This window comes from Ovis aries, chromosome 1 (assembly GCF_016772045.2).
Source record: "Ovis aries strain OAR_USU_Benz2616 breed Rambouillet chromosome 1, ARS-UI_Ramb_v3.0, whole genome shotgun sequence".
NCBI lineage: Eukaryota > Metazoa > Chordata > Mammalia > Artiodactyla > Bovidae > Ovis > Ovis aries.
In genome coordinates, this window is record NC_056054.1 from 187,946,765 (window position 1) to 187,962,969 (window position 16,205).

Consider the following 16,205-nt stretch of genomic DNA (forward strand, 5'->3'; position numbering starts at 1 on the left):
GAGGAGCCAAAGAGTTTATGTTAATACTGCTCTATCTGTCACTGAAGTATAAAGGGGTCCTAGACACCAAAAACCCAGTAATTTTATGAGATATACACGAGAGAAAGAAGCTTAGAGAAGCTGGAAGAGAAACTGGGCAATTTTTTAGTTCCTTTGGGGTTATTAATAGATATCCTTAATATCTCCACAGAGCCACTTCACAGCAATGCTTAAAACACTATGAATTTCTAGACCACCAAATCTGTCCATATTTAAATAGAAGATACACACATATTCTGAAGCCAGACCATGATCGTGGACTTCTTTAGATTAGAAACATTTCTAATGTTTTTTTTTTCCTTTAAATTAACTGTTTTTAGAGTAACGGTAATTGCCTTCTCTGACTGTAAGGCAAAAAAAATCAGTTACAAGTCTTCAGGGAAAAAAGGGGAGCTGGCAAAATCTAGTTGCTTAAGAGGATGAAAAAAACAGCTTCACGTATGTTTCACATTTATACAACACAACAGAGGTCAGGCGGCTGATAAAGCAGAGAGATAAAATTACACCAAGACTAAGCACTATAAATAGTGACTGATAAAAGGACACATAAATAAAAGGACAAATAAAAGGACACATGTTACATGAGACAAAAATGGAGGGGACTGTTAGATTAGCATTGGTCTCTTTCAGTCAGGTAAGTAATAGCACATTAACAAATATTTATTAAGTGTCTACCATGATCAATGAACTATGATAATATGAACAAATACATTTTACATGGTGTTATAAATTACAGGTTATTTAGCCTAAAAAAAAAATCTTAAATTATCCTTTGAAAACTTCTAATAATGTTTCCCCATCTGCAAATGGTCAAAAAGAGGACTAGAAATAAAGGGTTCTCCAGAGATAAAGAAACCATGGCTGAGACATGGGAACATTACGGAGACACATCACGATGACGATTCCTGGTAGTCCTACCTGTGTCTGTGCTTTTCCTTCCCATCCTAAATCGTATCTGCTTGCCATGAAGAACCTCAGAAAGATGTTTAGCAGTCCAGAGTCGTGCCGGCCAATCAAAAGCCATGTTATAGAAGACTGCAGGTTGTTGTAAACACATTATGATTTCTTTTGCTTTCTCTGGTGTAAAAGGTTTGACATGTTTATCTAGGGAGAGAAATAAGAGAACTATATAGACAACTAAAAAGTTATTTAAGATAATACGAAGCATAAACAGCTACTATTGGTTCTACTATGGCAAACATTTTGGTGTAATTGCACTGCATTTACACTTTACTTCTAACTGTTTACATAAATATTTGGGCCCAAAGAGCCATAATTCTTCAGTGACTTTTCTCAAATGTTGGAAAATATTTACAATTTTCAATGTCAAAAAAATTTTTTAAAGGCTTTCCAAGTATGACATACATTTTAAAAGATGCAATTTTTAAAAAATATTATTTCCTAGAGAATTATGTAAGAAATACTGATGGGAATTACTCTTGTGCAACTAGAGTTTCTGGAGTTAGCAACAATTCTACTTGGTATAGCACAGGTTTATGCCAAAAAGACTACTGAACTCATACAGCAGTTGATGTGGGGGAAGGGGCAGGTAGGGAGAGGGAATTATTTTATCGCAAGATTTATAAAGATAAAAGATGTGCTAGGGTGGATATCAGTGGTAATCGTTGATTCCGACTGCATGTATAATCTGTACAGGGGAATATGCACAAACTAACACTGATTTACTGAGGACGTCCATAAATTTCAATCACAGAACGTTAATCGGGTAAAGTAAAGATTGATATGCATTAAATAAAAGAACAAGTAAGTTTCTCTTTAAAGATATCTTAAGATGAAAGTCTGGTGGGGGGAAAGTTAAAAAATGATTCATACTCAGATCCATAAAACATGTATTTTTGATTCTCTAGTACAGTCAGCGAAACCCTCTATTTCCAGTTACCTGATCTGTAAATACACTTACCCTCTTAGGTCTCTATGTAAAAGAAGCCCCAAGTTTATCTTTAAGTGACCTTTATGTACTGAAGAGCCTGTTAAGGAAAACAGGCTATAACCAGAAAATTTTTTTAAAAGGTCTTAACCTATGCCAACTTATAAATGTATAGTCTATAAAAGTACAGGGTTACCTACACTGCATTGTACCAAGTCTTCCTGGACTGGGAGTGCCTGGATTCCTTGTGTATGAAAATAGACAAGCCACAGTTTCAATTATATATTTTTAAAGTTTTGCTAGACCCTGAAAAGCTACAATACATTCATGATAGTACCTGTTGTTTGTGACATATAAATTAGAACTACCCTTTGGGAAACAACTGGGAAAATGAAGTAGAAGTCCCAAAGAACCACCTGTTAACTTAATAACTGATGTTAGAGAAATTTGCTTTTAATAAAATAGGTAATCATAAGCCATATATATATATTCATATATATATGAATTATGAACATGTATATGACCAGCAGGCCTATCAGTGAAATAAAAAAATATACATATTTGCATAAAACATCTATTAGCATAATACAAAACCCTGAAAATATAAACAATCTAATGTCTCAAAAGCAGAAAAATAATTTACTAGATAGTTCTCCCATGGTATAGTCCCCTGCTACATTCTGTTCATTAACAATAAAAACAAGGGCTCTATGGAAATATGTAGAGCTGTAGGGACTAGAGTTGACTCAGAGAGCTATTGCCACAGCCAAGCGAGAAGTGTGGTAATAAGGCCCTGAACAACAAGGGCTGGCAGTGAGGAAAGCAGAGATGGTAGACATGGAGAAGTACTAGGAGAATAACATTAAAGACTGCTACGACCACAGAAGGCAGATGCAGCTCTGAGGAAGACAGGTTTCCAGACTTTCTGACTTGCCACGAGAGAAAAGTTAGAAGCAACATCTTCTGTTGGGAAGATGAGGGTTTGGTTTTGAACATCATCATCATCGTTTTAACAATGGGTGTGTGCGTGCTTAGTCAGGTCTGACTCTTTTGTGACCCATGGACTGCAGTCCACCAGGTTCCTCTGTCCATGGGATTTTCCAGGCAAGAATACTGGAGTGGGTTGCTATTTCCTCCTCCAAGGGATCTTCCTGACCCAGGGATTGAACCCATGTCTCTTGCGTCTCCTACATTGGCAGGTGGATTCTTTACCACTGTGCCACCTGGATACCAGATATTTACTTGTGTAAGGCTTTATTATTTGCCACACATTTTTACAGACATTAAAAGAAAAGTACTCATTGGATCCACTAAGAAGGCTGTAAAATACAGCTACAGAGGGTATTTTATTTCCATTATCCAGATGATAATGAAAGTTCAGATGTCAAAGGTCAAAACACCAGTGGTGACAGGACAACAGGTCAGGTTCTCCGATTACAAGTCTGGTGCTCTTCCTATCACATAATCCTGCTTCCAAAGAATTGAAACCGTAGGACTTACACTAGCACTAAAAACTCATAGAGACAGTATAACCTAAAAAAAGCTGGTGAAGGGAAACTTCAGATGCATTCACAGGTAACAGATACATGTGTGCTGCTGGGCACAGAAGGATGTTCTCATTCGTATGCATGTGTGTTGGGGGCAGTAGTTAATCCTGTAGTAGAGACTGCTAGCTGCCTACCTTATCCAGTATTTGTTCCCTTCTTCCTTGCTAACAGAACTTTGGGCAATGGGAGTGGCCGAAAAATTACATTTCCTAGACTCCTTTGCAGATAGGAGTGACCAGAGATATATCTGGAAGTTGCTAAATCAGCCTTTTCCCCCCTCGTCCTCCTCTCCTACATGCTGCCTGGAAAACAGGTATCGTGGTTACCATCTTGAGAGAGAAAACAAAGGCTGGGGAAACAGTGAACACCAGCTGAAAGTATGCAAAGAATGTCCATCTTTGTGCCCCTGAACCAAAGCCAGCAAAATTCTACCTCCTGAATCCTTTCACATAAATAAACTAACTTGTAGTCAGGGCTCTGTTATTAGTTCATAACCAGTATAGCACCTTGCCTTCTGAGGCTGTGATTTTCAAGGACAACCGTATTCTCCCTAGAGTGCTCTGTAACAGGCTGAATAAATCATGGCTCGTGTGACCCACTGTAACATTTTTTTCAGCTTTAAGGTTGTAAAATCTCAAGCTTTGAACATCTTGCTTCCAGAACTTTAAATGACAGAGAAAAATAGAAGTATCAACCCTTTGGGGATGAGGATTTATTTACTCTGCTTATCTTAAATCAGAGCCAATATAGATCACATGGCTTTGAATGTTCTCAAAACAGTCCTCATATTTTTACAACTAAGTACATCGCCTTGGACAGCAAGGAGATCCAACCAGTCCATCCCAAAGGAAATCAGTCCTGATTATTCATTGGAAAGACTGATGCTGAAGCTGAAACTCCAATACTTTGGCCAACTGACGTGAAGAACTGACTAGTTAGAAAAGACCCTGATGCTGGAAAAGATTGAAGGTGGGAGGAAAAGGGGACGACAGAGGATGAGATGGTTGCATGGCCTCACTGACTCAATGGGCATGAGTTTGAGTAAGCTCCGGGAGTTGGTGATGGACAGGGAGGCCTGGCGTGCTGCAGTCCATGGGGTTGAAAACAGTCGGACATAAACGAGCAACTGAACTGAACTGAACATGGTCTTAGTAACGTTAGTAATACATGAGTAGTGCTTGGACAGAAGAGTTTCAAAGAAGTAAATAAATACTTTTTCCTCTAACATAACATTAACTTTTTCAGAACGTATCTAATGATCTGATAAGAAAAAACTTCAAACATCTCGGAGGTTATTTAAAAGAGATCCTAAAAACCAAAATTTGCTGAGAAAGTCCCAGGCCCAGAGATTGGAATATATTAAATGTTCAAACATTTGCTAAATGAATGAAAAGTGCCATACGGCATATGCAGAATATATCAGTAGACTGTTCACCATAACAGGAAATCAGCGTATTTGCAGAATTTCAGGCCTATCAGTGACATAAAACAATCAGCTGGTTGTGAAATAAAACTAATTTGGTTTCTGATAGTTTAATCAACAATGAACTGGGCTGTTAAATTAACAAATTTAAGTGTTATAATTTCTTTAAAGAAGAATGCAATCTGCATTGTATTAGTTAAATAGCCTAGGGATGCACCCAGTCATTCCCTGCCAGAGATGTCTGCAAAGAGCTATAAAAATTCTGAAGCAACCTAAACAGCCTTTAAAGGATAAGTGTATTTAGGTCTAAACTTGCAGCAAGCAGCAATTTCTAATTAGATGACTTAGAAACTGCTGAAAAAACAGATTAGTGATCTACGTGTCACACAATAGTATTCTCTCTCTAAATGTAGCATGTTATTTGGACAATTTATTACAGCTTTAGTAACAATTCTTTGGAGACAGTTAAACACCATCAAAAAGCAATTTGCTTTGTTCTCAGTTAATTTTTTCTTTAATTAATGCAAAGTATAATATCAGCTGAAACCTAATTTCTCTGAATCTGCTAGCAATCTGGCTTCAGTCAATTAGTATCTGGCTTGGATTTGTATTTGAGATTTAAAATTTAAGACAAGAATATGGAAAATTTACCAAGTTTCCAGAATACTCTTCTGTCAATATTAATTGACAGAAAGTGGTGCTAGTGGTAAAGAACCCACCTGCCGATGCAGGTAGACATAACAGGCTTTGATTCCTGGATTAGGAAGAGCCCCTGGAGGAGGGCGTGGCGACCCACGCCAGTATTCTTACCTAGACAGAGGAGCCTGGTGGGCTACAGTCCATAGGGTCGCAAAGAGTTGGACACAACTAAAGCGACTTAGCATACACAACAGAGAAAAAGATTCTGAAATTGAAAGGAGCTCACCTCTCATGTCAGGTATGAATTTTAAAGTTAATAGTTTCACATTTGAAAAATTTCAGAGGGTGATATAAGGGTATGCCTCAAGTTATAACACAGAGACTCACCATAGTGATACAGTAAGAACAAAGAATTGGGTCCTAGTATTGTGAGCTAATTTATTTCTAAATATATACTATGTAAGTCCATGATGGCTTCATCAATCTGATGACTACTGTATATACACACAATCCATCTATCATCTGGAATGGTGTGCTACCTCTGCTGCTGCTAAGTTGCTTCAGTCATGTCCGACTCTGTGCGACCCCAGAGACGGCAGCCCACCAGGCTCCCCCATCCCTGGGATTCTTCAGGCAAGAACACTGGAGTGGGTTGCCATTTCCTTCTCCAATGCATGAAAGTGAAAAGTGAAAGTGAAGTTGCTCAGTCCTGTCCGACTCTTAGTGATCCCATGGACTGCAGCCTACCAGGCTCCTCTGTCCATGGGATTTTCCAGGCAAGAGTACTGGAGTGGGGTGCCATTGCCTTCTCTGCTGGAATGGTATATATCAGGGTAAAAAATAATGAACATTAAGACTAGGTCAGAAAAACTCTAATGGAATTATGCAAGTACTTAGCCAGTCACAGAAAGACAAACATGGTATTATTCCACTTATATGAGGCATCTAACAGCCCAATTCAAACAGAAAGTAGAATGGCAATTACCTGGGCTGAGGAGAGAGGAACAAGGGGAGTTGTTTCCCGGATACAAAGTTTCAGATTTGCAAAATGAAAGGATCTAGAGACCTGTTTCATATTAATGTGAATATACTTACTATGAACAGTATTAAAAATGGTTCAGTTCAGTTGCTCAGTCATGTCCCACTCTTAGAGACCCCATAGACTGTAGCACGTCAGGCCTCCCTGTCCATCACCAATTCCTGGAGTTTACCTGAACTCATGTCCATTGACTCGGTGATGCCATCCAACTGTCTCATCCTCTGTCGTCCCTTTCTCTTGCTTTCAATCTTTCCCAGCATCAGGGTCTTTTCAAATGAGTCAGCTCTTCCCATCAGGTGGCCAAAGTATTGGAGTTTTAGCTTCAACATCAATCCTTTCAGTGAATACCCAGGACTGATCTCCTTTAGGATGGACTGGTTGGATCTCCTGGCAGTCCAAGGGACTCTCAAGAGCCTTCTCCAATACCACAGTTCAAAAGCATCAATTCTTCGGCGCTCAGCTTTCTTTATAGTCCAACTCTCACATCCATACATGACTACTGGAAAAACTATAGCCTTGATGAGACAGACCTTTGTTGGCAAAGTAATGTCTCTGCTTTTGAATATGCTGTCTAGGTTGGTCATAACTTTTCTTCAAAGGAGTAAGTGTCTTTTTATTTCATGGCTGCAGTCACCATCTGCAGTGATTTTGGAGCCTCCCAAAATAAAGTCTGCCACTGTTTCTGCTGTTTCTCCATCTATTTGCCATGAAGTGATGGGACCAGATGCCATGATCTTAGTTTTCTGAATGTTGAGCTTCAAGCCAACTGTTTCATTCTCCTCCTCCACTTCCATCAAGAGGCTCTTTAGTTCTTCTTCACTTTCTGCCATAAGGGTGGTATCATCTGCATATCTGATATTGATATTTCTCCCAGAATTCTTGATTCCAGCTTGTGCTTCCTCAAGCCCAGCATTTCTCATGATGTACTCTGCATATAAGTTAAATAAGCAGGGTGACAATATAGAGCCTTGACATACTCCTTTTCCTATTTGGAACCAGTCTGTTGTTCCATGTCCAGTTCTAACTGCTGCTTCTTGACCTTCATACAGATTTCTCAAGAGGCAGGTCAGGTGGTCTGGTATTCCCATCTCTTTCAGAATTTTCCACATTTCATTGTGATCCACACAGTCAAAGGTTTTGACATAGTTAATAAAGCAGAAATAGATGTTTTCTGGAACTCTCTTGCTTTTTCGATGATTCAGTGGATGTTGGCAATTTGATCTCTGGTTCCTGTGCCTTTTCTAAAACCAGCTTGAACATCTGGAAGTTCATGGTTCATGTATTGGTGAAACCTGGCTTGGAGAATATTGAGCATTACTTAACTAGCGTGTGAGATGAGTGCAACTGTGCAGTAGTTTGTACATTCTTTGGCATTGCCTTTCTTTGGGATTGGAATGAAAACTGACCTTTTCTAGTCCTGTGGCCACTGCTTAGTTCTCCAAATTTGCTGGCATATTGAGTGCAGTACTTTCAAAGCATCATCTTTTAGGATTGGAAATAGCTCAACTGGAATTCCATCACCTCCACTAGCTTTGTTCATTGTGATGCTTCCTAAAGGCCCACTTGACTTCACATTCCAGGATGTCTGGCTCTAGATGAGTGATCACACCATCGTGATTATCTGGGTCATGAAGATCTTTTTTGTACAGTTTTTCTGTGTATTCTTGCCACTTCTTCTTAATATCTTCTGCTTCTGTTAAGTCCATACCATTTCTGACCTTTATTGTGCCCATCTTTGCATGAAATGTTGCCGTGGTATCTCTAATTTGCTTGAAGAGATCTCTAGTCTTTCCCATTCTTTGTTTTCCTCTATTTCTTTCCACTGATCACTGAAGAAGGCTTTTTTATCTCTCCATGATATCCTTTAGAACTCTGCATCTCATCGCTAAAGCAGCTCAGAGGAGATACCCCATGTTCAAGGTCAGGAGCGGCAGCTGCGCTTCACTGGACCAGCTGTGAGGAGATACCCTACGGCCAAGAGCAAAGGAGAAGCCCCAGCCAGACAGTAGGAGGGGCAAATTTGCATTTAGAATCAAACCCCATTCCTGCCAGAGATGCTCAGAGGGCTCAAACAAACCTTCTGTGCACCAGGACCGAGGGACCCCACAGAGACTGAGACAGATCTGTGTTTGAGCATCTCCTGTGGAGGTATGGGTCCGCAGTGGTCTGCCACAGGGACAGGGGCTCTGGTGTGTGTATGGCGTAAGTCTGCTTGGAGGAGGTCACCATTAACCCCACCATAGAGCTGCCAGAACTTACACAGGAATGGGAAATAGACTCTTGGAGGGCACAAAAGAACTTTGTGCACCAGGACCCAGGAGAAAGGAACAGCGACCCCATAGAAGACTGTCCCAGACTTGCCTGTGGGTGTCCGGGAGTCTCCAGTGAAGGCGCGGGTAGTACTGGCCTGCTGCAGGGCTGGGGGCACAGACTGTAGCAGTACATGCATAGGCTCTTCTGAAGGAGGTCACCACTATCTTCATTACCTCCACCATAGTTTGGCCCCAGGTAAACAGCAGGGACGGAACACAGCTCCACCCATCAACAGAAATTTGGGTTAAAGATTTACTGAGTATGGCCTCCCATTCAGTAAGGATTTACTGAACTAGATCCAGTATCCCCCTCAGTCAGTCTATCCCATCAGGAAGCTTTCATAAGCCTCTTATCCTCCTCTATCAGAGGGCAGACAGACTGAAAACCACAACCACAGAAAACTAACCAGTCTGATCACATGGACCACAGCCTTGTCTAACTCAATGAAACTATAAGCCATGCCGTGTAGGTCCACCCAAGACGGGTCATGGTGGAGAGTTCTGACAAAATGTGGTCCACTGGAGAAGGCAATGGACTGAAGGCAAACCACTTCAGTATTCTTGCCTTGAGAACCCCATGAACAGTATGAAAAGGCAGAGACAGACACTGAAAGACGAACTCCCCAGGTCGGTAGGGGCCCAATATGCTACTGGAGATCAGTGGAGAAATGATGGAGTTAAAGCAAAAACAACACCCAGTTGCGGAGGTGACTGGTGATGGAAGCAAGGTCCGATGCTGTAAAGAGCAATATTGCATAGGAACCTGGAATGTCAGGTCCATGAATCAAGGCAAATTGAAAGTGGTCAAACAGGAGATGACAAGAGTGAACATCGACATTTTAGGAATCAGCAAACTAAAATGGACCGGAATTGGTGAATTTAACTCAGATGACCATTATATCTACTACTGTGGGCAAGAGTCCCTTAGAAGAAACAGAGTAGCCATCATAGTCAACAAAAGAGTCCGAAATGCAGTACTTGGATGCAGTCTCAAAATGACAGAATGATCTCTGTTTGTTACCAAGGCAAACCATTCAATATCACAGTAATCCAAGTAAATGTTCCTACCAGTAATGCTGAAGAAGCTGAAGCTGAATGGTTCTATGAAGACCTATAAGACCTTCTAGAACTAACACCCAAAAGAGATGTCCTTTTCATTATAGGGGACTGGAATGCAAAAGTAGGAAGTCAAGGAACACCTGGAGAAACAGGCAAATTTGGCCTTGGAGTACAGAATGAAGCAGGGCAAAGGTCAATAGAGTTCTGCCAAGAGAATGCACTGGTCATAGCAAACATCCTCTTCCAACAACACAAGAGAAGACTCTACACATGGACATCACCAGATGGTCAACACCAAAATCAGACTGATTATATTCTTTGCAGCCAAAGATGGAGAAGCTCTATACAATCAGCAAAAACAAGACCGGGAGCTGACTGCGGCTCAGATCATGAACTCCTTATTACCAAATTCAGACTTAAACTGCAGAAAGTAGGGAAAACCACTAGACCATTGAGGTATGACCTAAATCAAATCCCTAAATTAAAAAGTTAGATGATAAATTTTATGTTATTTGTTTTTTGTCGCAATTTCTAAAATACTAAACAGTTTTGCTTTCCTAGTATCAGTTCAGTTCAGTTCAGTTGCTCAGTGGTGTCCGACTCTTTGCAATCCCATGAATCGCAGCAAGCCAGGTCTCCCTGTCTATCACCAACTCCTGGAGTTCACCCAAACTCATGTGCATCAAGTTGGTGATGCCATCTAGCCATCTCATCCTCTGTCGTCCCCTTCTCTCCCTGCCCCCAATCCTTCCCAGCACTAGGGTCTTTTCCGATGAGTCAGCTCTTTGCATGAGGTAGCCAAAGTACTGGAGTTTCAGCCTAAGCGTCAGTCCTTCCAATGAACACCCAGGACTGGTCTCCTTTAGGATGGACTGGTTGGATCTCCTTGCAGTCCCAGGGACTCTCAAGAGTCTTCTCCAACACCACAGTCCAAAAACATCAATTCTTCGGCATTCAGCTTTCTTCACAGTCCAACTCTCACATCCATACATGACCACTAGAAAAACCATAGCCTTACTAAACAGACCCTCGTTGGCAAAGTAATATTTCTGCTTTTGAATATGCTATCTAGGTTGGTCATAACTTTCCTTCCAAGGAGTAAGCGTCTTTTAATTTCATGGCAGCAATCACCATCTGCAGTGATTTTGGAGTCCAGAAAAATAAAGTCTGACACTGTTTCCACTGTTTCCCCATCTATTTCCCATGAAGTGATGGGAACACATGCCATGATCTTGTTTTCTGAATGTTGAGCTTCAAGCCAACTTTTTCACTCTCCTCTTTCACCTACATCAAGAGGCTTTTTAGTTCCTCTTCACTTTCTGCCATAAGGGTGGTGTCATCTGCATATCTCAGGTTATTGATATTTCTCCCAGCATTCTTGATTCCAGCTTGTGTTTCTTCCAGTCCAGCGCTTCTCATGATGTACTCTGCATATAAGTTAAATAAGCAGGGTGACAATATATAGCCTTGACATACTCCTTTTCCTATTTGGAACCAGTCTGTTGTTCCATGTCCAGTTCTAACTGTCGCTTCCTGACCTGGATATAGGTTTCTCAAGAGGCAGGTCAGGTGGTCTGGTATTCCCATCTCTTTCAGAATTTTCCACAGTTTCTTGTGATCCACACAGTCAAAGGCTTTGGCATAGTCAATCAAGCAAAAGTAGATGTTTTTCTGGAATTCTCTTGCTTTTTCCATGATCCAGAAGATGTGTTCACAATTTGACCTCTGGCTCCTCTGCCTTTTCTAAAACCAGCTTGAACATCAGGAAGTTCACAGTTCATGTACTGGTGAAACCTGGCTTGGAGAATTTTGAGCATTACTTGACTAGCGTGTGAGATGAGTGCAATTGTGTGGTAGTTTGAGTATTCTTGGGCATTGCCTTTCTTTGGGATTGGAATGAAAACTGACCTTTTCTAGTCCTGTGGCCACTGCTTAGTTCTCCAAATTTGCTGGCATATTGAGTGCAGCACTTTCACAGCATCATCTTTTAGGATTTGAAATCGTCAACTGGAATTCCATCACCTCCACTAGCTTTGTTCGCAGTGATGCTTTCTAAGGCCCATTTTACTTCACATTCCAGAATGTCTGGCTCTAGGTGAGTGATCACACCATCATGATTATCTGGGTCATGAAGATCTTTTTTGTGCAGTTCTTCTGTGTATTCTTGCCACCTCTTCTTAATATCTTCTGCTTCTGTTAGGTCCATACCATTTCTGTTTTATCAAGCCCATCTTTGCATGAAATATTCCCTTGCTATCTCTAATTTTCTTGAAGAGATCTCTAGTCTTTCCTAATATTAATCATTATCAGATATGAAGTATCTTAGCCACATGAATTACACAAGTGCTCTAGCAAGAGAATTTTTTACTTTTTAAGATCACACAGGTTCTTGTTTTCCTTCAGGTTTCCCTGCCTCCTCCTGCCCTTTAGAAAAATTAGAACAAGAATGACATGAAGAGTTTGGTGCCTCTCACTGAAAAGGAATAAATCTAATTATGTATGAGTGTCGGCTGTTAATGAAACTAATGTCCATTCAGCTCTGGAATGAGCTATTTTCTCCAGCAGGACTGGAAGAACAGTTAGAAAGGAGGCATCGTTCACTTCACCAGGGCTTCCCTGATAGCTCAGACAGTAAAGAGTTTGCCTGCAATGCAGGAATCCTGGGTTCGATTCCTGGGTTGGGAAGATCCCCTGGAGAAGGAAATGGCAACCCACTCCAGTATTCTTGCCTGGATAATCCCATGGACCGAGGAGCCTGGTGGGCTACAGTCCATGGCATCACAAAGAGTCAGACATGACTGAGTGGATAATATTTAACCCTTCACTTCATCAAGGCATAAGCATGGGTATAACTCAAACTATAAGATTGCTGTGCTATGTGCTCAGTCATGTCCAACTCTTTGCGAAACTGGATCTTCTGCACTGGCCGGGGGATTATTTACCACTAGTGCCACCTGGAAAGCCCCAACTATGAGATTAGGGGTAGGAGATGAAGAGATAAGAACTACTATGCATAAAATATTAATAGATAAGCAACAAGGAAATACCATATAATACACAGAATTACAGCCATCATCTTGTAATAATTTTTAATGTAGTATAATCTGTAAAAATACTGAATCATGTTATATACCTGAAACTAACATAGGATTATAAGGCAACTATACTTCAATTTAAAAAAATTAATCAGAAAAAATTTTAAACTCAGAGTCCAATGGAAACAAATACAATCTCACTCTGAAAGATTCAGATTCAAAATACCGCAATTTTTAATTTGATTGAAACGCTTCAACCAATGTATGATCTTAGAAATAACATCTCACATTCAGCACTTGAGTTGATTGTTAACAATAAGTAGTTTCATATTTGTTTAAATCCATTCCTTAAACAGCATTTTTAGGTTTAAAACAAAATTAGAAGGAAGGTACAGAAAGTTCCCATATACGCCCCTCCCTTTATCAGCAATACTCACCAGAAGGGTACATTTTTCACCAAAGATGGACCTAAACTGGCACATCGTAATCACCCAATGTCCACAGTGTATCTTAGGGCTTACTCTTGGTGTTGTGCAGTCTATGGATTTGAACAACTAAAGTATAACGACATATATCCACTACTATAATATCATAGGAAGTATTTTCACTGTCCCACAAATCCTCTGTGCTCTGCTTATTCATGTTTGTTTTAATAATTCCCAAGCTGTTACTTCAAACTAGAAATATCACATCCTTGTGGTATGTATATATACAGTGAAATTTTATTTAGTCATGAAAAAAGAGAAATTTTACTATTTGCAACAACATGGATGGATCTAGTGGGTATTATTCCAAATCAGACAGAAAAATGACAAATACCATATGATGTCACTTAATGTGGACTCTAAAAAAACAAACAAGCACACAAAACAAAAACAGACTCACAGACACATTGCACAAACAGGGAGGAAGGTGTGGGTGGGTGAAAAAGGTAAAGGAGACATTAAGAGGGACACACCTCCAGTTATAAAATAAACAAGCTATGACGAAGATATAATACACAGCATAAAGAATATGGTCAATAATACTGCAACAACTTTGTATGGGCAGATGGTTACTAGACTTACTGTGATCATTTCATTATGTATGCAAATATCAAATCACTATGTAATATACCTGAAAATAATATATTGTAAGTCAACCACAATTTTTAAAAAAATCACAATCTTGAAAGCAAACCATTACTTCCATATAGAGCTCAGTACAGTGCTTGACATAAGCTAACAGCAAAGAAATGTTTTGTGAAATCAGAGCTCATTTTTAAGTGTATAAAACTTTATTAAAATTAACCATTTGTTTTCTCCACTTCTGTACAATGAGCTATTGAGCAAACTCACAACAAGCACTCTCAAAACAAAGGGATCAATCCATTCCAGGATTTCATGCTCACTTCTACCGTTCCCTCTCCAGCACCCAAACACACTATTCGCCACTAAGGAACTCCCAATCGCCCTCGCCCCTACAGCAACTTGACCAAGTTTCTTCACTGTCAAATTCCCAATCTCTCCGTCCACTCCCTAACTCAGTGTGGTGCCCTACCCTGTTTTTCTGAGAAAATTGAAACCTGTGATTTTCTTCTTCTTCACTTCAATGTTCTGGCTCACCCCGCTCCTCTCAGGTCTCCAAGGACATAATCATCCTTGTTTCACCTGTCTGCCCTACCACGTTTCACTCCAAGCAGAACCAGTCTGATTCCTCACTTTCTTTCCCACTCTCTGCCCCCTGTGTGCCTTGGGCTTTTCTCCACTCACTTCTACTTCTGGCCTCCTCACCAGAAACGACTTCTTTCACTCATTTCCATATTCACACTACAGCTGTCCCTCAGTATGTGAGGGAGATTGGTTCCAGGAATCCTGAGGATTCTAAAATTCTTACGTGCTCAGGTCTTCTAAGAGTGGGCCTGTGGGACCCAAGGCTGCGTGCAGAGTGAGGACCGTCTAACAAACTTTCAAATTATGCACAGAAGCACAGACCAATACAACTCGCATTCATTCTCCTCTCACCTGCAAAGCATGTAACATGCCTCCTGTGGTGTGATTATGCATTATCCTTCAAGTCTTTTTATCTGTGTTCTTCCCCCCAAATTATATTTATAGGCTATTTTAGGGCAGGAACTATCTTCAGTCTCACCAGATGAAACAGTCTCCCCAGATGGAAGAGCCTCCCATTTACACTGACATTCAAATATTTTTTGATAATGGAGTGGTAGTGTTTGCTCAAAAACTAACTTTTCTATGACCCCCCACAATACTTGTTACTATACTAGTGAACCTTTCATGTGCATTTATTTAATGTCTGTATTTTTCTTACCCTTTATTCACATAAGCCTTATCTAATTGAAAGCAAAGTCTTCTCTTCCAAGAGGATTCTGCCCATTTAGTTGTAATAGTAATAGGCAGTCACCCCAAAGTGTTTTCTGGGGAGGATGACAGTTTAAAAATAGGGTTGAAAGCTCCACAGACAAGATTCAGAGAATCAATCCTTTAATACAAATATTTGAAGTCACCTGCAAAAATGTGTACATGTGCTATATTTTTCAGGGGAGCAAATCCATACTTTAATCAGATTTATCTCCCTCCTTAGGACTTCAAGATTAAGAATGACAAGTTTCCTCAAATCGTTAAATATGGAATCACCAGATAGCCCAACAATTCCACTCAGATATATGCCCAAGAGAAACAGAAAACATACCTTCACACAGAACCTTGTAAACAAATGTTCATAGCAGCATTATTCATAGAAGCCCCAAAGTGTAAACAGCACAATGCCCACTGATGAATGGATATGCAAAGTGCGGCATATCCATACTTCAGAATAGTGTTCAGCCACGGCAAGTAATGAAGTATTGACACATGCTACAACATAGATGAGCCTGGAAAACACTATGCTGTGTGAAAGAAGCCAGACACAAAGAGACACCTATTGTATGATTCCAAGTTTATATGAAACGCCCAGCATAGGCAAATCCATAGAGCCAGGGTACATTAGTGACTGCCAGGGAATGGAGAGAGGGTGAATAGGGAGTGACTGCTAATGGGAACTAGGTTTCTTTCTGGTATGATGAAAACGTTCTGCAATTACATTAGTGATGGCTGCACAACTTTGTGAACATACTAAAAAACACTTTAAAAGGGTGAACTTGTGGTATCTGAATAAACAGTAAAAACCTCCTCCTCCCCAGCAACATGCTTGACATCTTTCACCTCTTCACTGTAAACCTAAAC

The 16,205-nt window shown here is 40.3% G+C and overlaps 1 protein-coding gene across 5 annotated transcripts in view; it reads right to left on the reverse strand.

Moving 5' to 3' along the window:
• Positions 1-16,205, reverse strand: part of HSPBAP1 (HSPB1 associated protein 1) — a 55,986-nt gene that overhangs the window by 36,924 nt on the left and 2,857 nt on the right. For 3 of the 5 annotated variants that reach the window (XM_012095761.4, XM_012095752.4, XM_004002979.5), the window contains exon 2: positions 958-1,143. The exons of the other annotated variants lie outside the window; for them this stretch is intronic. In XM_012095761.4, the coding sequence (XP_011951151.3) occupies positions 958-1,143 (186 nt within the window). The remainder of the gene's footprint in view (positions 1-957; positions 1,144-16,205) is intronic. 5 annotated transcript variants of the gene reach the window in all.